A 24,255-nucleotide genomic window follows, 5' to 3' on the forward strand; every position below is an offset into this window, starting at 1 on the left:
AGTAGGCCAGGAAAAACAAGTGACGAATGGATTCACGAGCCGTGGCTCCTGCCAACACGTTTGGAAGACGAAGAGGCCAAAAGCACAAGCGAGCGGGTGAATTTAGGCCGCTCTGATTTCTATTCAAACCGTACACTCTCTCTGACCCTTGCGATGTAACTAGGAGAAAAAACACCAAATTCCCGATCACCCCACAAGACACTTAAAAAAAGCTAAGCTTTCTTAATACAAAAAAGTCCTATTGAAACTGGTTGGGATAATGAAGTTCTTGAGAGAGAAATAGAACCAATTTTATTATTTTGTTCACACATTAAGGAAAAAAAAAAAGAATAAAGAATATGTAAAAACCTTTAACACTGAAATAAATAAGAAAAATCAATGTAACAGGTCAGATCATTTGGTGGTAATGGGAAAAAGAGTACATGTTGAGATATTTTGAGTTCATATTTTGTTCTTTTTCGAAATGGTAAGACTTCGGGGTCTTAGACATTCTAGTGGAGACATGCGAGCTTACTGGGGTCAGTTTCTCAGGAGAAAGCAGGAAACCACCATGGCCTGCAAGTCTCCTTTTGATCATCATCTAATCTCACTGTTGTCTAGGAATAACAACAGATGATAATAGAGATAATAGATGATATCTCACAAACTGATGAGATGATTTGTTTCTGTCTAAACCATCACAAGCAGGTTTTTGGTCTGTCTTGGGTATATAGTGAGAGGGTGGAGTATTATAAACCTGGGAAGTGGACAGTAGGTTGACTGTTCTCATCTTGGTTCATTTATTTTGGACTTGAGAGCACAATATGTATGTGTCTGGTCTCCCTCAGAGTAGTACTTGGATGCATACTTGCATTTTGTAGGAAATGGTTATTGAATTTCTTGCACTCTTGTGCAGTGTTAACAATTACCATTAATAATTGTTGGGAACTGAATTGACCAGCTACTGTACAACCTCTTCCTTATATATACTGTATATATATATATATATATATATATATATATATATATATATATATATATATATATATATTTAGCAAGACTAAAGTGTTTATTATTATAAATTCTCTGTTTGTAAGTCTAAGTTTCATATTAATATAGATAATACAATAGCATACAATTGTTTTTTTAATTATTATTATTATTTTAGGTAGGTAAATAAAATACTTAACAAGTATAAAAAAATATAAATTGAATGTAATGTTTTCAGAAATTTAATTTAATTGTAATTGCAATTTAATGGAAATGTCGTACAAAAGATTACACAGTGATTTTAAACAAGTTATCTAAAATTTAGCTTGATTTTTAAACTAGATTAAGTTTAATTTAAGTTGATACACTGAAAAAAATATTTACTTTTACTTCGTTTTTACTTTTTTTAAAAAGTAAGTGGTTGCAATAATTTTTTTAAAGGTACATTTAAATACATTTAGTTGATTAACTTATTATTTAATTAATTAATTTTACTTATTTTATATTGTATTATATTATTTGTGGTTTTTTTAAATTTACTTCTAATATTTGAAGTACAGTAAAAGTGCACATTCAGTACAATAAACTTTTTTTTTTTCCCCAAGAATAAATCAGAAAATGATTTGACACTTTAGATTATTAACACATATTCACTATTACGTAAATATGTGAGTTTCCTCTCAAAATTGCTCTTTGTTAATAGTTAGTAAGATAGTTTTAAGTTTAGGAATTGGATAGGATTAAAAGATTTAAAATACGGTCAAAATAAACAGCCTATATTCAAGTCATACAAATTTTAATAATAAAATAGCTAATAGTGAACAGTGTTCCCTAATTTAAAGTGTTACCAAATATTTTAACTAATGCTTTTAGACCATTAGATCTCACTATACTTTCGAACACCATTCTTCCTCACAGTTTCATGACGGCTGTGTGAGAAACTCCATGCCTGCTATCACACATGACTAAAGAGTAACGCAAACACAGAGGAATTCCGACCCCAGCTGCTCTGGTTTATAGACTTGGCCGTGTCCGAGCAAAAACTGAAGTTCAATTGTCCTGTGGAATCTCTCTTGCCGTATGTTTCACATACCAAGCATTTTCACGATTGTTTTACAGATATAACAAGTTTCTTATAGCGCCCAAAATGAGGCCAGGGAGGGTCTGTTTTTTTTTTTTTTATAGTTCTTGTAGATTAGTGACATCAGCACTGACGGAGTAATATCCCCATCACTCAACAGCATGCTCAGAACATGAGGATTTCCTATCGTTTTGCAGGAAATGTGGAAAACTCCATTTTGCTGTAATTCTGGAAAACATCTGTCGACTGTAAGCCATGACATTAGGGGGTAATTGGCACATTTATGCTTTGCAAAAGAACAAATGAACTAAAATGTCAGCATGTGTATTCTAATATCTCCTCCATGTAAATGCAAACAATATTTAACATTAAAGGATTACTTTAGAACACAGTTTAAAATCTGTTGGCTTGGTTCCATTGACTGTCCCAATGAAGTCCAGAACAGTATGAAAGACATTCACAGAATCTGCAATCAGAGGTTCAACCGCAACGTTACGAAGCTACAAGAATACTTTTTGTACACAAAGAAACCAAAAATAACAACTCTATTTAACAATTCAGCACCGTAACATCCAACCTGGTCTCATGAAAATATGTACCTCTGTTAAGTTTTTTGTGTCGTCACAGTTTCAAAGAGAAATGTCCACTAAGTAGAACTAAAACACATGTTCAATACGTGAATCCTGGCACATTTTTATTAGTTCAGAATAGAAATATCCGTGGACTGTTTCTAAAAGTTAACGCTCTACCATGCCGGACTCATATACAGATTTATTTCAAGTCTTAACAAATGCAAAACTAAATAAAAAAATGCATCTGTTGATTTCAACTTCTTTTTAATGAAGATTTTAACTGTTTGTCAAACCGTAGTTACACAAAAATCGAACCTAAGATGATATTCTTCACTTTTTTGTGTATGGACGAAAATGACGCTTTATTAATCGAAACTCTTTAAATTTGTGCAAAAAGGAATAAAATGTGTCTGAGTTTTTATGTACTTGTTGGTACATATTTCGTATCTCGCTACAAAGTGCACCAAGGTACTCTTATGCCACGAGACCAAGTCGGTAACGTCACCATAGCGAAAAATAACGACTTTTTTCAACAATTCATTTTGGAGAGTATCCACCGGACGCAAATTGCGTACGTGGTTTCGTGTCAGTCGCGTCACATGGATTTGAACGAAAACAAAGTCGTTATTTTTGCTTTCTATTTTTTTCCATTCAGTTTTTCTTTCCAAAAAGTATTCTTGTCGCTTCGTAACATTCAGATTGAACCACTGATGAAAGATGATGTCTTTCATACTTTTCTGGTACTGGGACAGTCAAGGTTTTCATTCTTAAATTTAGTTCCGAAAACTAACAAAACTTTTGGGGTAAGTGATTAATGACATATTAATTTTGGTGTGGAGTAACTCTTTAAGTTTTCGAAGAAATAACGCACCAGATGAGGATTCAACTCATATACAGATTTATTTTAAGAAGGTTCACTAATTGCATGACATTGTTAAGCGAATGTTACCATACAGACTTCATAAGGGAACAAGTATATTTTCTGAAATGGTCACATTTGTTGAAATGTAAAAGGAAACACACTGTAATTTTTCAACCTAGAATGAACCTATGGCCCATGACCCGTCGAGCACAGCTGTCTTTTCTGGACGGACGTTGTTTGGAGCACTGGACTGCTTCAAACCCGCTTTCGCAACAGAGCAAGACTTGAAAACAGGGCTGGAACATTTGCTGCTCGGTTAATGCAAAAATAAAGAGGTTTATAGGTCGTTTTCCTGGTAAGACAAATAACACGAACGGAAAATCGAACTCCCACAGTGAATCGATGCATGTTCTCACTGTAAAGTGTCGGAGAATGTTAGTATTGACTAGTCATAATACTGATATGTTTTTAGAAATATAGCATCTCAGCCAAAACCCCTCCATTTTTCCAAGTGTGCAAATCTTCAAATTTTAGCCATATCAAAGTGGATTCATTGTCTTTACACACAAAGCTATTTCAAACACGAAGAAACATTAAAGAATACTGTCAAAATGTCATAGGGTACAAAATACATCTGTTTTAAACTGGAGGTTATTTCCTGAGAAACTTTCCCTCTCGTGAACAATACACCATATAAAACTGTTAAATTCACAGATGTTAGCATTATAGTATATTACATATTACAGTCAAGTTGTACTTTCCTACAGTGGCCTGACAAGTGTTTGAGCATTTACAAGGTGCGTTCACTAAATATGCATCGGATAACATTTCTGAGAGTTTAATCAGCTGGTGCTAACATGATTTTAGTGGATCCGGGACGTTCGCAAAAGCAGTATAGCATTCAGTTTTCAAAAAGTCTCATGTTTAACATTGAAATGTAATTTAAATGTCCAAATACTTTTGTAAGGCCACTGTACGTCAATGTACCAAAAACACTTGTCCTTCCCTGTTTGGCCAACAATGTTATTTTGTATACTGAATTAAATTTTGAAGAAGGCATTCAGAACAGAAGCAATATTTAAAAATACCTATACCTTGGTTTCAGATGTTTAACTTTAAACAATAAACATTCCCTTTTTGACTAACATATGAATATATACACATATTATATACATACGTACACACGGTGGTATATGAAGTACAATTATTTTGGATCACTGAATTTCCATCACGTTGAACTGTAATTTCAAAATGATTTTAAACATGTTGACATCTGATTTTGAGTAAGGCCACGACACAAAGTATGTTACATCACTTCCATAAATCAGTCAGTTCTTGGGCCACAAATTGGACATTCATAAAATAGACTTAATTTGTACTATTATTTAGTGTACATAATACCTTAAACACAGGCACAGGCGTTGATCCCACTTGACAATTATTGGGAATGATATTATCAATTTGTGTGTGTGTCAGGAATGAGAAAGTTGAGTAAATGACACTATTTCACTGAGGTATGTGTTTACCCAGCTTTACATCAATATTTCATGGTCCTTGTCCTTTAATTTGACAAATTCAAACGTAAGCATTCAACTACATTCTAAACCATTCTGCTCTCATGAAGTATGACCCATACGTTCACAAATGCCGCATTAATAGGATCACGAATAGATTTATTTAAAAAAGAATCTGTCGAATCATTATAAACATCAGCATACACGCTGAATAAAATATAATGTATTTATTTCTTATCTCTTTACTTTTACGAACCTTACATTTTGTGTGGCTGTGCATCAGTTTTCGCATAATTTTTTTTGCTGTATTTTTGAATAAATGCAGCCTTAGAGAGCATAAAAGGAAAAAATATTTTTATCTTTTATCTTTTGATGGAAGCTTGGTATCATAGGGACGAACCTGCAGTGCAAAAGAAAACAAAAAGCGAATAAAATCAAGTACTTCGCCCAGTTCACCAAAATTATTTCCCAGTGGTCCCTTACATGCACACTTTCTTTCTAGTGCAAACCGATGGAGAGTTTTACTGGAAACTTCACCACACCGTTCACTTCAACACCCGCTGTACAACGCACACAAAAAAACAGATAACTCCTCGATTTACAACAATCTGGCCAAAAAAATTACAACGATCCAAAAGACTCATCCATTTTTTTCGGGAACAAATACAATTTGCTTTAAACTGGCTATTTAAATCCACTTGGATTAGCCTTTAAATAGTTCACTATCATGTCAAAACTTCATAAAGAACTCAGAAAACCTCATAACCACAAGTCTTTTGCCGATAAAAATGCCTTTTTTCACAGTCTCTTCTTACTCGTGCTCAGTAGATCCCGGCCCGTGTTGAACCTCAGACCACTGAATGGTCGTTATGGTGCGCCCCGCTCAGGACCGTGTGGTTGATGGAGGACGCAGACCGGTCCGAACCCTCTGCCGTACCGTTCACATTCTCCTGCCGCTGGCAGCACAGGATCTGCTTGAACGTGACGCTCATCTCCTTGTCCCGGTAGGAGTATATGATAGGGTTCATGGCCGAGTTGAATTCCGCTAAAAGAAGGAAGAATTTCTCGTAGGTCAGGACATTGCAGTTGGCGCAGACCACGTCCAGCAGGAGAAGCACCAAACCGGGCGTCCAGCACACAATGAAAGCACCTGAAACACAAGAGAAATGCGACTTATGAGGATTATAGGAAACCAAAATGTGTTTTTACTGATTTGACAGGTTTAAAAAAAAGCACAGTTCCCCACAGGCCCCCAAATATCTTCCTTGGTTTTGTGGGTATTCGACATTTTCTGCAACCAGATATGAGCATTCAACAGGCCTGTAGGATTAATTGAAGTAACAGATAAATCACTGGCTACTCACAGAAGAGTTCAAGTCTATTTCAAGTATAGGAATTGAATAGTTTTGCAGGAAATAAAGAAAATATAGAATGGTATAGTTAGTAGCATAAAAGCTATTAAACCTGTCGTACTTTCAGAACTAAAATGCACAAATGTATGCGAAACTAATGTTGTTAAGATATTTTAAGATATTATATAGTGTATTATAAATGAAGTACATTTAATATGGTGTTCATTGTGTGTTATAAATAATCATACTAATCGCAAATATCTAAGTATTGTAATTATTTTAAGGATTGTTCATGAGATTTTATAACACATTCTAGATTTTTATAATGCATTATGCATTCATTTAATGCCTCAACAATACTCTTATAATGTATTGTAAATACAGGCTTCAATACAAATTCATCTGATCTGATATGTAATCTTATGGCTTTTTGAGAAAAAAAATTGTATTGCTATTATTATTACTTATAAGTAACTAATATGTAACATCAGTAAAATGAGACTTGAATCATGTTCATCGTGTGTTATAAATGATGAATATTATAACACATTAAAACAGTTCTTATTAACATTCATGAGCTGATACAGCATATTATAAAGTTATTTATAATGCATTACGCATTCATTATAATGCCTCAGGAATACCAATATAATGTATTATAAATACAGGCTCCATAGAAAGACCAGGTTGAATAATAGTTATACTTTCTGAGTATACTTTTTCAAGATTGTATTTTCAGTGTATATCCTTTTTTATAAGGATAGCATTTATGTTTTTCTTCAGAAGAAGGTAGTTGCCTATATAGGCAGTGCACAAACTTTTGAAATAGAGCCTGCATCTCATCATAAGGCGCTGGTTATCTGGCTTTTCCATTACTAAGAGAAGGGCAGGGATGCATCCAGTGCTTAAAACAATCCTTACAGTATACTTTCTTGGTGCCAAACATACTTTTTCTTACGAATCCAACCCAACAAGAGTTTGACAACCAAAAAATGTTTACTAAAAAAAATAAACATTTTGGCTACAGATGCTATTTCGCTAGACAGAAATACATTTGCGAGAGCACCGCTCTTCCTTTAGTCGAACGCAGCTGCCCTTGAATGGTTTACATCACTAGAAAGTTATGTGGAGACTCTCAGCAGTTAGATAAACTCCGAGTTGTTTCCAGCAAGGCTCTGCCACATGTTTTGCTCTCTTTGAACAAACCCGGAGACGTGAGCGAGGGGAATAGAAGTCAGAAATTCGGATAAAACTGCAGAGTCCACCATAAAGACAAAACGTCCCGTTTGTTTGCTTTACTCGAAAAAACCCGATGCCACTACAGATTCATTGTACTTCTGAGAATAATGAATCTCTAAATAAAAATACACTAGGAATGAAGATGTTTCCATCACAAGCACTTCGCTGTGTGTTCAGCTGTGAGGATCAAGCAGCGTTGAGAGCTTCTTTTACACAAACAGCTCAGAAAAAACTAATTTGAAACAGAAGTGAGAGAAGACCGGCTTGTTTTGGATGAGGGGGGGGGGAACATAGTAATGTGGCAACACATTTTGATAATATGATTTTGGTCGACTGTAATAAGACTAACAGTCCATTACTACAATACTGATGTGAACTGCGATAAGTTTTTTTGTTGCTGTTCATAGCCTACACAGTCCCTGCTGATGTCATGCTCTCTCAGAAACATTTTACTCAATTATTAACCAACATTTATGTCATGTATTTTAGGATGAAATCTGACATTGGTTAAATGGGAATTTCATCCACCAAAAGACAATTTTGATTTAATTGAGCCCATCTGAGTGATTTATAAGTGGCATTATCTTGACATGATATCTCCACACACATTTCCGCTCACAACTAGATGTAATAATTAGATGTACTTCATCCGTAATCTGCGTCTCATGTAATAGTAATCAGTCTGATGGATGGTTATGGATAAGTATTCCTCACAATCCTCTACAGACGCACAAAGAAAGCCACTTCTACGGGCGCAGTGTTGGGGCAGTTACTCTTAAATGTAATGCATTACAATATCGCCTTACTCCATGAAAAAGTAACTGATTACATTACTTATTTACTTTCATTACGTTACTTTGGAATTGCTTTTTGTCACCCATGCATGGGCCAGGCTTGCTTATTTGTTCTTAATGACATAAAACCCAAGCATTATATTTTTTGCCAATAGCGAGGGCTATTTTCACGCCAAAATTGAAATGGCCTAAGGTTGAAAGAAATGCCTCCGTCTTCTCCCAATTTCTCTCGACTTGAGGAAATGTCAGTTGTCAGTCAATAAATTGGAAAAAAAGTAACTTGCATTACTTATTTGAATGGGATATTTTACATTTATACTTAAAGTAGTATGCTTTAGTCAAGACTGAAGTGATTCTAAACAGGTTTATTCAAAACACCAAAGGTTTATTGTTTGTTTAGTAATGCTGTGATATTTCATCGTTCATTCTCAATGTCATAGCCACATGAGGATATTGGTTAGGTACAAATACGCCCCTCACCCTTCATTAAAGCTCTCTTCCACTTTGAAGCTGAATAAGCAGTTAAATTGGCAGCTGCTCAAAGTATTGCTTCTTCATAGAGAAGGATTTCAATTTATGACTTCCGCAAAGGCTTATTAACACCATCAGGCACAATGACTGGGGTGTTCAGGCGAACACTGCAAAAGATTCAGGTTCAGAAGGGAAATCACTTCGCCAAGATGTGTGAATGTTGGGTTTGTCTAGGAAATACTTTATTGCTTTCCTTGACACCAGCAAAGAACTGGCCATATCTAAAGGAAAGAAATGCCTTGATTGTTTTGGAAAGTGGAAGTCAAGCGATTTAGTGTTTTTGCCAATTATTCAGCACCTTTACACTTTTTTTGGGGGGGGACAGATTTCCTAAAAGAAATAACACAATAATGGCTACTATTTATTAGTGAGTGTTCAACTGGTGTGGAAAAAGTCCAAGTAAAGAGCCATTCATAGAGAAGGTGTTTTCCATTCCACTTCACTGCTTTTTTATTTGGATTTTATGTAAAGATGCTCTTAATGGATGTTTTGAATTTCAGGTCTTTTGTGGCATCTAGACTTCTTGTGTGAACGACCCTATTACTGCAAAAATAAAAGCTATCGCTGGCTCTTTAGGGGTTTGATGGGACGTGTGAAAAAAGTTATGATTTTCACCGGCTGCACAAAAAAACAAGCATACAGCGTGACCAATATAGTCCAATTCATGAACTTAGTAAAGCCTTTTGTAAACTCATTCTTTCAATTAATCATTCAAAAGGCCTAATAAACTTAATTTATTCTTTTTATTTATAATAAACCAATCTCTAACCATTGAGGGGTTCGTTTTCAAAATGCATTGGTTACAAGCTCTGTCAATATAGTTAGAGTTTCTTGTTGGTGTGACGTGCATGCAGATACATCATGCTCTTGCACACACACACACACACACACACACACACACACACACACACACACACACACACACACACACACACACACACACACACACACAATAAGAATAATTGTAATGCACAATGATAAAACACGATTTTTGCCAATTGTTTATTCTTGAATATATATATATATATATATATATATATATATATATATATATATATATATATATATATATATATATATATATATATGGTTATGCAGTAGGACATGTATGTAGGACAGAACTACAAAAGTGAAGTAGTCTAATTAACAGAAGTTATTACTTCACCTGTGTGACAATGCCATTATCAACAGTTCTATTGTTAAATCGGTTTGGTTTGAGCATCTAGTCAGCAATTATATTGAGTTGTGTAATAAATTTACAGCTCTTATCATTTTGCTGCTTCCAAAAACACGTCATGATTTACTGTCACATGACAAACCTTGACTCATCGAAGATCTGTTCTCTCATCAAACATCATGTCTGTAACATTTAGACTGCAAAAAATAATCAGTGTTTATCAACGTTAACCACTCATCGGTAAAAGTTATCTCTGCAAAACAAGTGCTATCTTTTTCTTAACGTGACAACACACTGCCAAATATTTGTGGTCAAAAATATGCAGCATTAGCAGGAGGTTGATGGGAACTCAGTGAGACAGCAACACCTGTGGAAGTGCTTAGTGCATATTTTGCATAGTTAACAGCAGATTTGGGACTGAAGGATTTGGCATATGCACGGTCATTTGTTCAGCCCTCCCCATTTTAACAGCTTTTCCTGTGATTTTCCCGGGATTCGACACACGACCAGATTTCTAACCGGATATTTACATGTCGAAGTCTACGAGAATCTTCCCAATGACATCTTTACGGAATTCCTTTTAAGTGTGTGTTTTCTTAGAGATGTGTTTGGTTTGTTTTATTTTAGTTTAAACTTTGTTAATGATTTCATAATTGAATTACTGAAGTGAATTGAAACTGCAAGTTATAACAGTTGTATGTATCTGACATATATGAATTAATCTGATTTAACATCATTTTTAAATGCATGCTGGATAAAAAGCTACGCAGATATACTTGCATAACTTTCAAATCCTTGCTGTTTCTTGGGTGCGAGGTTTATATTTCTCATGAACTACGATTATGGCAGTTTCTGGGATTCACAAGATGGCAGTAAATCCAACAAAATATTTTTAATGCGATACATGCACATAGTTTGGAAATGCGGTGTTGAGTTTATTATAATTTATATAGTTTTTAAGAATGCTCACTGCCTCATGAAACTATCATATGGGGGAAAAAGAAGCAATGACTTCCAAATTATTATTATTATTTTTAGTTTAGTTTGTTGTTTTTTTTCTTTTAACTATCTGTATGCTGCGTAAGCACATCTAAGTTTGTCATGCGATCCGTTAATGCTGATAAGGCAAGAAAACAGATAAATAAAAAGCCGAAACTGGCAAAATGCATTCCGAATGAAACGCCCTGGCTTTACAACACATGATTCCTGATTCTCATTTTCTTGAGGAGCGGAAACCGTTCCAATGATTTCATCATCACTGTAACTATGTTATTCAAATATACTTCACAACGCCCTTGAGTAACTCTCAACAATGGATGAGTCATGCCTTTGAGAAGCCACAAAACTGATTTCATTTTAGGTTGTGGAAGTTATTTGGAACAATGTTAGAAGATGCAGCGTCTCATAGTTTCCTGAAAAGTCCTTTTTGGTGGATAGTACACAATTTCTGATGTGACAGTAGACATCGGTGTTGCTGGATCTCACTGACAAAAGTGTTTTATAATTAGACAAGCAGTGAATTAAAGAGAATTTTGAATGTGCAACATACTCTCATGCAGAAAAATCAAGGAAGTAACATGCTGATGTCCAACCTTGTTATAACACCCTTGCCATCTTTCTTTTAGCACTTTTTTGTGGTCTCTTTTGACATGCTCCTTTATGTTTTCAAAAACCACTTCCTGCTGTATACGTTTGCTTCTATATATTTGTAGGCTCAAGCTGCATGAGCGCTATTGCTATTGTCCTCATTTGTATGTTGCGAAATAAAATCTATTTCTGGTCTCATTTTAGCAGTGTAATGTAATGTGAAGTATTACATTATTTAACCATGAATTACTCACTGTAATTGCCATGTTATTAATAGTTATGCATCTCTAATCTCCAGGCTGAGATCACAGTCTACAAACCATGCTTTCATCCAGACCCCTCGCTCTCCATTCTCTCCAGAGGTTCAAGACAAGCTCTGCCCGGTTCAAACAACAACAGCACTGTTTCCTGCACAGTGCTTGTGCAGCGGGATGCTGCACCATGACTGGGTTCCTTTTTTTCAAGGCCAGGCTTCACTGGAGGAGCCGGCGAGGCATGACACTGATGCAGTGCAAGGCAAATAGTGGAGCTGGCCGCAAGACCACTATGACGGGCCCTCAGCTGTAGACTACTCAAGGGCTACATTGTTTGCCGACTTGAAATTGGCACAATCGAGCATTACGTAGCATTTAGGTAAAGCTGCTTATACATGCATAGGCTTTTGGTGGTTCGAACCACAACTTGGAGGTTGGTGCGTAAATCTGTACTAGCACTGAAGGACTTTGACAGGAAGCGTACACATGGAATTTCGCCAAAAAGGCAATGAGAGTGAACAAAAAATGGAGAGAACTAATTGATCCCCAGAGCAAATTCATTGTGTCATAGTGACATCATTAAAGGACAGATTCTCAGAGAAAGCTCCATGATGCTCATATCTACAATGTAGATACTTTTTTTTTTTTTTTGCAAAGATTTGATAGTCAAGAGAATTGACTTTCATGAGGTTTCCCACCATTTTCAAATAATATTAACCATCAGTTCGGACAGTTTGTTTATTGAACAAGTCATTGTGGTTTAAGACCATCTGCTTATTATTACATATCCATCACAATAAAATATATGATGCTATTTTTATGTAGATATAATCAACAAGTGCAATAGTGAGAGAATTGACCCAAACTGGACATGTCATATCCATCATCCATGTATCGAAATATGCCTACTTCCCTATCATACAGTTGACAAAAAACATTAATTATATTTCTGAATTTATAGACAGAAGGTACTACAAAACTACCTAGTAGAAAGACCTACTGTTTGCAAAAGCTGGGATGTGCATCTAATGGTCTTGACCACTCTACTTTTGAACTTTTTAATAATGGCAAAGTTTGTTCCACATCAGTTGTAATAGCTACTCAGACATGATTTAGGACTAGTGTTGGTAAGCTATTTTATCTTATTCATAGTCTTTTAAATTAGTCTTAGTCTTAGTACTGTGTCAAATGTACTTTTTAATTATCATTTTTAGTAAACCATGTCTTGTTTTGGTTTAGTCAAGCTTTAGTCCATTATTTTCCTGAGCATTGTAATCTAGTTCTAGTCAATTAAAACCTTTTGGTAAAAAATCTAGAATATTTTTGCTCAAAAACTATAATCATGATGATTGTTGTCATTTGAGAAATGTTTCACTAATGAACAAAAACCCATTTCTTTCATACCCATTGCTTATTTTATCTCATCTAGTGTACTGATTTATTATAGGTTATTTATCATATAAATTCATTTCAAAGATTTGCACTCTACTTCTTTACAGGTTAATAATGTTAAAAATAAACAAAAGCATTTAACACTGAAATTTAACAAAGTAATTCCAATAATTACAGATTCCACTAATGTTTCTCTTTTAGAATAAAGTTGAGGTTTCATAGCAGAACAAATACTGGGTGAATGATGCTTTCATTTAAGCCAAATATCTCACATGGAGATTGTTTTTGTGTTTCCGCATTTCTGCAATGAAGAGCAAGTGCACACTTGCATAGTGACATGTACAGCAGTCCACAGCAATATTTAGCCTCATTTTTTTGATGATAGATTTTGTTATAGTTTTTCTTTCTTTCTTTTTTTAATTCATTTTAGTCTTGTCTTTTATCATTAACAATATTGCATATGATATAGGCACAGTGATCATTTACTGACCTTTTTGTAATCTCATCATAATCTTGTTTTAGTCAAGGGAAAAAAGCTTGCCAACAAACATCTCTGTCATAGTTTCAGTTAACAAAATTAAAACTATTTTGGACATATAATTCCAGATACAAACACATGGAACAAATTGCTGAAATTTTAATTTGCCCCCCAAAAAGTAATTTATTTAATATTTACACTCAATGGCATCACAATTTCATTTTTTTGTTTGTTAGCTTTGAGGACTGCTCTATGTCAATCCTGCTCTTGGCAGGCTACCATCCTGCAGAGTTTAGCACCAACCCAAGTTGAACACTAAACCAGCTAATTAAGGGGGTCAGGATTACTTGAAAACAATAACTAAGTGTGTTGTGAAGTAGGTTGGAACTTAAGTCTGCAGATAGACGCAGGATTAGCTGCCCAGGGTTGGTTCCCAACCTCATTCCTGGAGCCCCTAACATTGCACATTCAAAATATCAATTTGTCTGGTCACACCCATTTCAATCTCTACCAATGACCTGAATCAGGCATGTTTGCTTAAGAAGAATTAAGAAGGCTCCAGGAATAAGGTTGTGAACTACTCTGCTTGAATAGAGGTGTCTAATCCTGATCCTGGAACCTCACTATACCCTAAATAGGTTATCTCGAATATTAAACTGAAAGTTGGAGCCTGAAAGACTTTAGTAATGAATTATTGAAGCAGAACTTACCCAAAACAATCACGACCGTTTTCAGCAAGCTCATCATAGTGTCCCGGTTCCGCCGCTGACCAGAGCTGTGCCGGGACATCCTCATGGTTCGCTGACGTACGTACATAAATATGTGGGCGTATAGAACGACCATGACCACAAAGGTCACCAGGTTGAAGATCGCCCAGAAGCCCAAGTAGGAGTTGCTGTAGAGGGGAGCCATGTTGGAGCAAGTATCTATAGCACAGATGCAGTTCCAGCCCACGCTAGGAATGGCGCCCATGATGATCGACATGGTCCAGATGATGACAATAACTACAACTACTCGTCGATTGCTCATGCGGGTATGGAGCTGCATGCGAAACACAGTTATGTGGCGCTCAATGGCTATGGCTAACAAGTTGGCAACTGAGGCTGTAAGGCTTGTATCAATGAGGCCTTGGCGAAGCAACCACGTGCTGACTGTTAGCCTTCTCGTATTGGGTCCCGTGTTAAACATCAAGTAGAAATAGGCAAGTCCCGCAAAGAAATCCGCAGCTGCGAGGTTAGCCATTAGATAGTAGATTGGAAAGTGAAATCGGCGGTTGATGTATATAGCCACCATCACGAGCAAGTTAGCCAGCATAATAAAAATACAAACTGTAATCCCAAGTCCCATCACTAGCTTGCTTACAGCATTCCATTCTGTGGCCAGATACTTCTGACTACGATTGTAAAAAAAGGCTATGGTTTCATTGTAGTAGCATTGTCCGTCATCCATCCTGAAAGGTTATGTTTCTGAAAAAGATCAAAAATGGTGTCAGAGTTTCAGTATTACATCAAGTCTAATGAAAGTCACACATCTTAAAGTTTTGCATGAGTTATGGATTGTAACTTAATATTGATGATATACAAGTAGACTTATCAACCACACGCATGGAGGCCAATTGATTTAGAGCCATTGACAATAGAGCCAATAACTGTTATTCTGATATAAAAGGCTGACGTATGTTCTGTGACCAAACACAAGAGCATTTAAAATGCATGTGCATACTTATTATAGTAAATGCAGCAACTGGGTAACAACTAAATGTGAATCTACCTCAAAACCTAATAGTTACCCTATATTATCTAGTACTTTCTTAGGTAAGTACACTGTGAGTACAGGAAAGCGTTCAGATTGTAAAATAAAGTGTAACTACAATGTCTTGATTGTGAACAAGAAGACAGATTATCATTTAACTGAAAAATATGTCCAGAACCCATTGAGATGTTTTACAGGTATAAAATATTGACTTTATAGCATGGGATTTCAATCTGATTCTGTTTTATTAGCAACATTGACAAGGAAAGAGGTGGACATAAAAGGGACAACTTTCATAAACACTGAAAACACTCAGGCACAATAGCTGTAATAGCTTTTTGACTCTCAAAACTAACTATTAAACACATCAGTGAAGTGACTGAATCTTCCTCCCTAAACACCCAAGACAGGAAATAGGCCTATTGCAAGATAAGTAAATAGGCCTGGGTATTCCAAGATAATTTAACCCTTAGTATGTGTATGAAAGTAATCAATTGGATTTTCATTGTTGTTTCATTTTTTTTTTTTTAAAGAATCATAGTGTTAAGATTTGTCAACAGTATGTATCAATATAAATTTGTTGATGTTGTTGTTGTTTTAAATCACATTCATAAAATTCTAAAAAAGTAATTTTGAAAATGTCATTATTTATTGAACCAGAAATGTTATCGAACCAGTGATTGCTCTTTACAAAAACCAAAATGTTAATACATGTTAATACATTTTATGTGAAAATCTGGCTACACTAAAATTAATAAATAAATAAATAAACAAATACAGTTGAATAATTTTTTGTAGAACAGTTTCTTTTAGCCATTACTAAAACTTCAAAACACACATCTTTTTTCCTGCTCACATTCAGCTATCTCAGACTCAGCATGCTATCAATTGTTTAGAATTCAAATGCCAAGCGAGAGTGGATGACCTTTCCACAGTTATTGTGTACTTCTAAACCTATCATCACCACACATTGGTCCATAGTGCCGGGATACAGACAGATCCTGTCATTGTGTGTCAATGTGTTTTATCATATAGCCCCAGGCCTCTGATCTCTCTAAACTAAAGGCAACGAACAAGAGCTTTCTGTGCACAAATGTCTGTGAACTTCCTCTCTCAGTGCTCAAAGCCATGGTTTCAGCATTATTGTAGCACCCATCCTCAATGGATAAAGACGGTGGAGAGGAAATTCCAGAAAGGCCTTGGCTGAGTGCACTTGATAACATTGTATCTTCACAGCGTCTCCTGCTAAAACCACATAGCAAGACCGTTACTCAAGGAAACATTTTGTGATAAAAACTTTTGCTTCGGAAGTACATGTTAATTATATTGCACTAATTTGTCAATTGAATCTTCCAAATTAGGCTTTTTTTCCTGGTATTGGCTATCCATGCAGTGCATGTGTTCCAATATATTATGGTACCAACTGGTATCAATGTTGTTTCAATACATCCATCACTAAATGACTTGCTTGATTGCATGGTTTATTTAGCAATTTATTAAAGCAATCTTGGAAACATATCTAAAGAACAAACGAGTGTTCCTTTCCATAAACCCAAGCAGACCCTGATCATAATCATCGATATAAAGTATCATCAATATTAAATATAAATACTGCGCAGACAAACTTTTGAGAATGAGGTTAAGGAACGAGCAACAGCACCAGCCTCGATCCATTTCAGCATTGGTCCCCTGCCTGTCTGAGAATACAATGCAGGCATTGTTCTGCACCCATCCTGTCAAAAAAAGCAATGAAACTGGATTGCTACAAAGAATAAATTGTTCACATTGGTGCACAGGCAATACTCCAGTGTGATTCAGAGCAGAATGACGCTAATATATGTCCATAATTAGGTAGGCATCTGCAAACTGTTAGTAATCCTGGAAGAATGATAAACTCAGGTAAACAAGTGGTGGTTTCATGTTCAAAAACTTTTGAGGGTCACTCTGCATTAAAGATACATTACAAAAAATAATGTCCCATAGGCTACGTTGTCTGAAAATCCTCGATAATCCACTTGTTAGAAACCGCAGTTCTACATCTACTACAGAATATCTCCCTTTTAGGCACTCTCGGGTTTCTAGAGGAAGTTCAGTCTGAACATTACAACCTTGCTTGTTCCCTGAGGCGAAAACCTGTTTGAAAACAAGTGTCATAGAACCTGTTTTGGCTTGTCCTCCTGCCATGGACTTGGACCACAGGTTCAACCTGGTTGCAGATGTGCTAATGGTATCAATTACCTGCCGTGTCTAGCACCTTTAGGTCCATACACTAAATATAGGAGTCACAGCACACTCACAGTGGCTTTCTCTGACAGCATTCAAAGGGATTTGACAGTCTTAGCCTATGAAAACAGATGTCCTTTATGGAAAGTGACTTGTGTAAAAGTTACAGTAATAGATTTAAAATGTATTTAAGTAGTACAATGATTACACACAGCCTGAGGCAGAGACTACAACATTAAAAATGGACAGCATACATTACACAAAAGCAGCATGAACTTGCTTTGTTGAGTTGATTCTTTGGAAGCATCCTCTGTTCCAAAACACAAGGTGGATAAAATAAGGCTGCAGAAAACTCAACTAAAGTAAGGGGTTGATGTTTTTAAACTTCAGATGTGTCAATGGACTGCTGAGGCATCGTTCTAAACTTTTCTGAGAACTCTGGGCAGTTTGACTGTCTGGTTTTCCATTTTTTTGGCTTGTTAGGTGGTCTTGAATCTTCTCTAAATTACAAGTGGTAAATGGGAAAACATAACCTAGCTGAGTTTTTGGAACCCTAACAACATTGTAGCAGATGCAACTGCAGAGTTGTTCTTTAGCATAAAGCCCCTAATACACTTTAGGCGAAACTGACGGACGAACTGGTGTGGCAGCATTTTAAATCAGTCCAAAACAAAGTTCATTTAAAGTCTGTTTTGGGAGTTTGAAGGTTTCCAGAAAAGTTCACATTGGCTGGTAAACAATTTCAGACTACCATCGGTTTGTTGTGATTATGTAATAGTTTGGTGTGGCTGCTTGCTAAAAGTATACACTGTTTTTTAATGCTTTTAAAGTTGCACCTAGTGACAACAAGTGTGCGGGAAATATGTTAATGTTTCATGGTGACGTCAACATGAAACAGCGTAAGATTTGTTTTAAAAACGACTTATTTCAGTTATTCAAAATTGACTCTTTCTTTTGAGAGACGATAACTTTACACACGGTGCACTTTCAGATTTAAAACTTCACAGGATGTTTGCAGGGGCATTTTAAAGCAAGTTCTTGGAGTATCTCCCATGTGCCAACCAGACTTGTCCAACCTTCCTGGACAACCATAATCTTACAAAGGTTTGCCTTGACACTAATTAAACTCATCTGAACCGGCTAATTCAGACTTGCCAGAAGCTCCCAGGAAAGTGTGTTGAAACAGGATGAGGCCAAACTCTGCATAAAGATGGCCCTCCAGGAGCAGAACTGGACACCCCTGCACTAAAGCAATACCAAAGTAAAATCTGTTGGTGGCAGCACTCCACTACACAATTGAGGGCATGGAGTTGGTTGCAAAACAAAGACCAGCAGGGATCAAGTCCAAAAAAGGCAGCTGCCCCTCTTGAAGTTAAAAAACCCACATAAATAGAACATGGCTGGCACTCCACAAAACTGTACTTGGTCTGTAGGGACAGTTCCACATGGTCAAGGAAGAGCAGCAAATGTCCTGCACACCTGTTTTTCTAAACTCTTCATTGTTGCATGCTAGTTTGCATTTCACATCCTTTTGTGGAGACCCAATTGCATTGCATTGAAAAGAAAGAGCTACTTCTAAAATCAGATTGGTGTAGTACCATGCCGATTGGAGAACATTTAGCTAAAACAAAAAAACGAGGCAATGATCACATCATGGAAATGTCTTTGGCAAGCATTGAATTGTGTGAGATACCACACAACTCAAGCATATAATCCTGCAGTTCCCAAGAAAGTTAAGAAGATGAAATCTATATTTGGCTCTTCATGGTTCAATCATTGTAAGATCTGGACATGGAAATGGTTTTAAGCCCTGAAATATGCTTAGCAGTGCATGGGGGCACTATCTTTCTGAATATGTCAGGGTAGAATACTGTTTGCACCTGAACTGTATGCACCTGATAGTCTCATATTCCTTGGAAATTCTAAAACAATCATCAGACCTAATGATTCACACAAGTTGGCTGTTTATATCATTATGAAACTCAGTGTTTAACAGTTGGCAAACTCAGCTGGATGAAACAAACAGCATAAAAGATGATTCAACAGGTTTTTTCCATTACTCAGGGGTGTAGACTTCCTACTCATTTCTCCAGATTCTGCTTCACTGTACACAGTCTTTAGATACAAGTGGTTTCCAAATGGTAGCCCCCTGACATAAATTTGCTCAGTTTTTGCTCAGAGTGGGTCACAGGGGTTCAATTTTAAGGTTATAAGTTTGCGGTATTCAGAACCAATCCTGTTAAGTTTCCATCTGTCTCTATTAAAGCAACAATTCATCCAGAAATGTTCATATATCTACCCACATTCGAAACCCACATGACTTTTTATCTTACTTAGAACAGACAAGAACATATATATGCATATATATTGGCAAGATTACTCTTAAAAATCTACATGAAAGTGGGATGGATGCTTATGTTCTTAGTAAATGATAACCCTGGAATGTATATAGGGTCTTTCATGCCAAAATTTTGCATAAAAGTATCATAAAGATAGCCCAAATGGCTTATATCACGTATTCCAAGTTGTGTAAAGCCATGGGGATGGTTGCAGCGAAGGACATAGCAGTATATATATATATATATATATATATATATATATATATATATATATATACATATATATCTTTGTTTCATAAAATGGTAGTGTTTTATTTGAAAAGTAAGACCGATTAGTACTTGGTCAAGATAGTCAAATGTAGAGCTGCGGTCCTGGCACAGACTGATTTGGTTAAGTTTTCTTCTGTTGTCTAAAAGTTTATAGCTGACACATACAGCCAATTGACAATAACTTAGTGATTCACCTCAGCAGCTGCTTTTGTTATTATAATCTAGTTATTTTTAGCTCGCATGAAGTGGCTCTTTTATCTGATTCACTCTTATATTTCTAAACTGTTTACTCGGTTTTCATTCGAGGATATTACAAAGAGGTTAAAACTTATACTAACTAAACTCTCTTCTCCTACACCCCTAACAACACGAAATGAGAGATTTCCTGTGTGGTTCACTGCTCTACCAAACACTTAACTTCAGACCTGTGACGGTGATGTTTTCAGACTGATTTCAGCGTTTCGTTTGTGACTCGTAACATTTAGGTCTATATTCTTGTCTATGAAGAGGCTTTGAGAGGGTTAACCAAATAGTTCATATATTAACACGCACTAGAGGCTGGACGCACATCACTATGAAAACGAATGCGATCTCTTTTGGTGAACTCAATATGTTATTTTAAAACGATGGCATATGATTCGAATAGAGTATTCACTGACATCGATGTAAGAACACTTGAGGAAGAAGCCAAACGGTGATTTCATGCACTCGTCTGAACTATTAAACCCCTTGTTTCCATCTTTTCCGAGAAGCCCGTTGTGTTCACAGTTGTGTCACAGTTGTGTTTGGGTGTGTCCTGAAATGCATACGGGCTGCAAACTGCACAAGTTTGAACTTTTTAAAAACCCATATGTTTTAACTTAAAATCTTGTATCGACTACATGCCAATTAATATTTATTAATTTCATTGCATTTGTCATGTATTTTACTCATTTAAACTGTATTTATTATATTCACGTTTTATTCATTATTCAAATCGTGAAAATTACTGTAATGCGATAATCACCACTGATCATTTTTTTATTTATTCATATTTTTTCATTAATTCATTATTTTTTATTTAATTAATTTAACAACGTAAAAACCTAAAAATATGAATTCTTACAGACATTTTTAATGTATGCATATATGAGTGTATGTACGTATTTTTTTTTTTTACATATTTATTTTTTATTTTCATTTCACCCAAAATTGTTTTAAAATAAAAAAAAGCATTTATTAGTTTATGCTTGAAAATGGTAAAATACTGTTAATATTATTATTATTTATATTACTATTTTTATTGTTTTTTAAGTGTTAAACTAAACTAAACTAAACTAAACTAAACAAAACATTCCCATTTCTGGTTGTATACATGCAGTATGCAAAAAAAAAAAAATAAAATACACACCCTATTACAAATAAGCAAGCCGTCACAAAGTTACAAGAGCCTACCACAATTCACAGTCTTTGAAGCTAACCAGACTAGGCGCCGTAAACTTCAGCGAGGACATAAAACAATCTCAAGATAACAGCTTGACACCCACACCACAACAAATCATTATCCTACGAAGATAATACGCAGTTCAGAAATCAATAAACCTCATACGGCGGCTGAACTAAACCGTTTTGATGTCTGCATCTCCTCATGTATTCAAAGCAACAAACCACACACCTCAAAATATCCCATACATCAAAATAGCTTGTCTTATTTATATTGCTGACTGGGTGGTCATTAAAATAGCATACAATAGAGCATCTACATGCACCTCCCAGCCGTGCCCACTCCACCTATTTATTTAGAGAGCGCCACTGCAGCAAATTGAAGGCCACTGAACACATTTTGGAGTTTGATATCTCCCTTCAGCAGCTCTGACACACGCAGGAAGGGCAGGAACCAGCTCTGCCGCACCAGTCCTGACCTGCGAGGTGATGGGAGCCAGGGGTGTTTTCTGCTTTCCTGTCTCTGTCTGGGGTGCAGCCGACCAGCCAGTGGATATAATAGAAGCTTGGCACAAAATTTGTTAAGTCTATGTATTAAATAAAAAAAGCACAGTGAAGGCTAAAAAAATTCACTGCGTTTTTAATTTTTTTTGATGCATGTATTGTCCTCCGTTAATGTTAGGTGGCCTTTAATGTTTTTGGCAAACAAATAATATCTGTCAAAAAGTTTTAAATACAGCTGATTGCATAACAGAAAGCTCAAATATTAGATTTACATTACATATTAATTATATATATAGATATATATATATATATATATATATATATATATATATATATATATATATATATATATATATATATATATATATATAAAAATTAGCAAGTGCAAACTTCAAAGTAATTTAATAAAATATAAATTATTATTATATTTTTATTATATATATATATATATTATTATATTATATTATATTATTATATATATATAATTTTAATATAATAATAATAATAATAATTATATATATATATATATATATATATATATATATATATATATATATATATATACCTCTTAAATACAAACAAAATTGCACATAAAAAACTTAATAATTATAGTAATAATATAATGATTTTATTTGCTGTATATGTGATATAAATATTATTATCCAATGATATATCATAAAATAATTATATAATATTCTAAAATTATTATCAAATTATAATATAAATTTAAGTTTGTATAAATATATGTTTGATGTCTACAAAAAATACATATTCAAAACAATTCTGTGTAAATCACATGCAAAATAATCACACCTAAGAAGAAGACGAAGAAGGCAAATACATTTTACTATAAAGTATCTTATTTGTTTAACTTAACCGAAGTGCATTGAATTGACTCGATTTCTGTAGTATTGTGTAATAAATGAGATGTGCAGTCATCACTCAGCGTTCACTTGCAATCTTCCTACAACTACATAACAGGGTGACCGCATCATGACTCAGTCTAACGAAATGAAAATAAATTTGCCCTCGAGATGATTTTCAGGTTCATCCTCCACCGTGAACTCGACCCCGGGGCCGAACGCTGCTCCTCACACGCCGCTTGCAGCAAAACCAGCCACAATTCAGAACGTAAACAGCATCCGAAGGCTTTAATAAGACGACTGCTGTGCCCTGACCTGAGTCTGTTCAGGTTTGGAACACATTATTCCGAGGCGTGTTTTTTGGGAGTGGGCCAGAAGGACCAGGAATGTTTGACTCCTATCAATCTGGATTTACAACGGACCAGAACGGGTTGTTACAGCATGAAACAATTCCCCCTTTTTTTTTTTTTTTTTTTGCTAGGTACACGTTATCATCTCCTTATGAGAGTTTAGTCTATGTGGAAGCATGGGGGAGGTGTTGGTGCAAATTGGGGCAAACACCTATGCATCCACCCAAAATGAAAAACCTTGAAAGAGTCTAATATATACCCTCCCATTAATTTTATAAAGGGCATTAATTAGAGGCTAGAAATGAATTGTGATGCTTTTCTTCAGTTCCTTCTGCCGGACGCTGCCACGCGTTACTGTCTCTGAGATCAGAAATGTGCATGATCTGCTTAGATAGCACATGCACGCGTATTAAAAGTTATACTATACGGAGAAAATGCATATCTGATATTTACATCTTATTTATATTCAACCTCGGAGTATACTTACTTGCAGCAGCGGCAGTGAAATCCAACAAAGTTATTCCGAACTCACGAGTAACTCCAAAAAAAGTCAAATAAAAATGACACGGTCGCGTCTTGTTAGGACAGATGGCTCGATTGTAGTTTAGCTTTGTTTAGTCCACGGCCGTTTGGAAAATTCATTTTATTTCCCAGCGGTTGCGCGCATGCGAGCCGGAATAATTCACCTCTGTCCCGTTACTCTGAGAACAACTGTAGCACTGAGACGCTG

General features: G+C 35.6%; 1 protein-coding gene across 1 annotated transcript; it reads right to left on the reverse strand.

Moving 5' to 3' along the window:
- Positions 1-3,503: 3,503 nt before the first annotated feature.
- lpar1 (lysophosphatidic acid receptor 1) lies at positions 3,504-24,255 on the reverse strand. Its single transcript, XM_043250737.1, has 3 exons — positions 24,013-24,255; positions 14,513-15,268; positions 3,504-6,148 (listed from the first exon to the last, which is right to left on the reverse strand). Exons 2-3 carry the CDS (start codon positions 15,249-15,251, stop codon positions 5,847-5,849), a joined length of 1,041 nt encoding a protein of 346 aa, XP_043106672.1. The 5' UTR covers positions 15,252-15,268; positions 24,013-24,255; the 3' UTR covers positions 3,504-5,846.

Source organism: Puntigrus tetrazona, chromosome 10 (assembly GCF_018831695.1).
Source record: "Puntigrus tetrazona isolate hp1 chromosome 10, ASM1883169v1, whole genome shotgun sequence".
Lineage (NCBI taxonomy): Eukaryota > Metazoa > Chordata > Actinopteri > Cypriniformes > Cyprinidae > Puntigrus > Puntigrus tetrazona.

Coding starts and splice junctions, on each gene's coding strand:
- lpar1 (XM_043250737.1), bottom strand. CDS start 15,251: ATGGATGACGGACAATGCTACTACAATGAAACCATAGCCTTTTTTTAC. Junction 6,149..14,512: donor AACGGTCGTGATTGTTTTGG/GTAAGTTCTGCT, acceptor CTTGTGTTTCAG/GTGCTTTCATTGTGTGCTGG.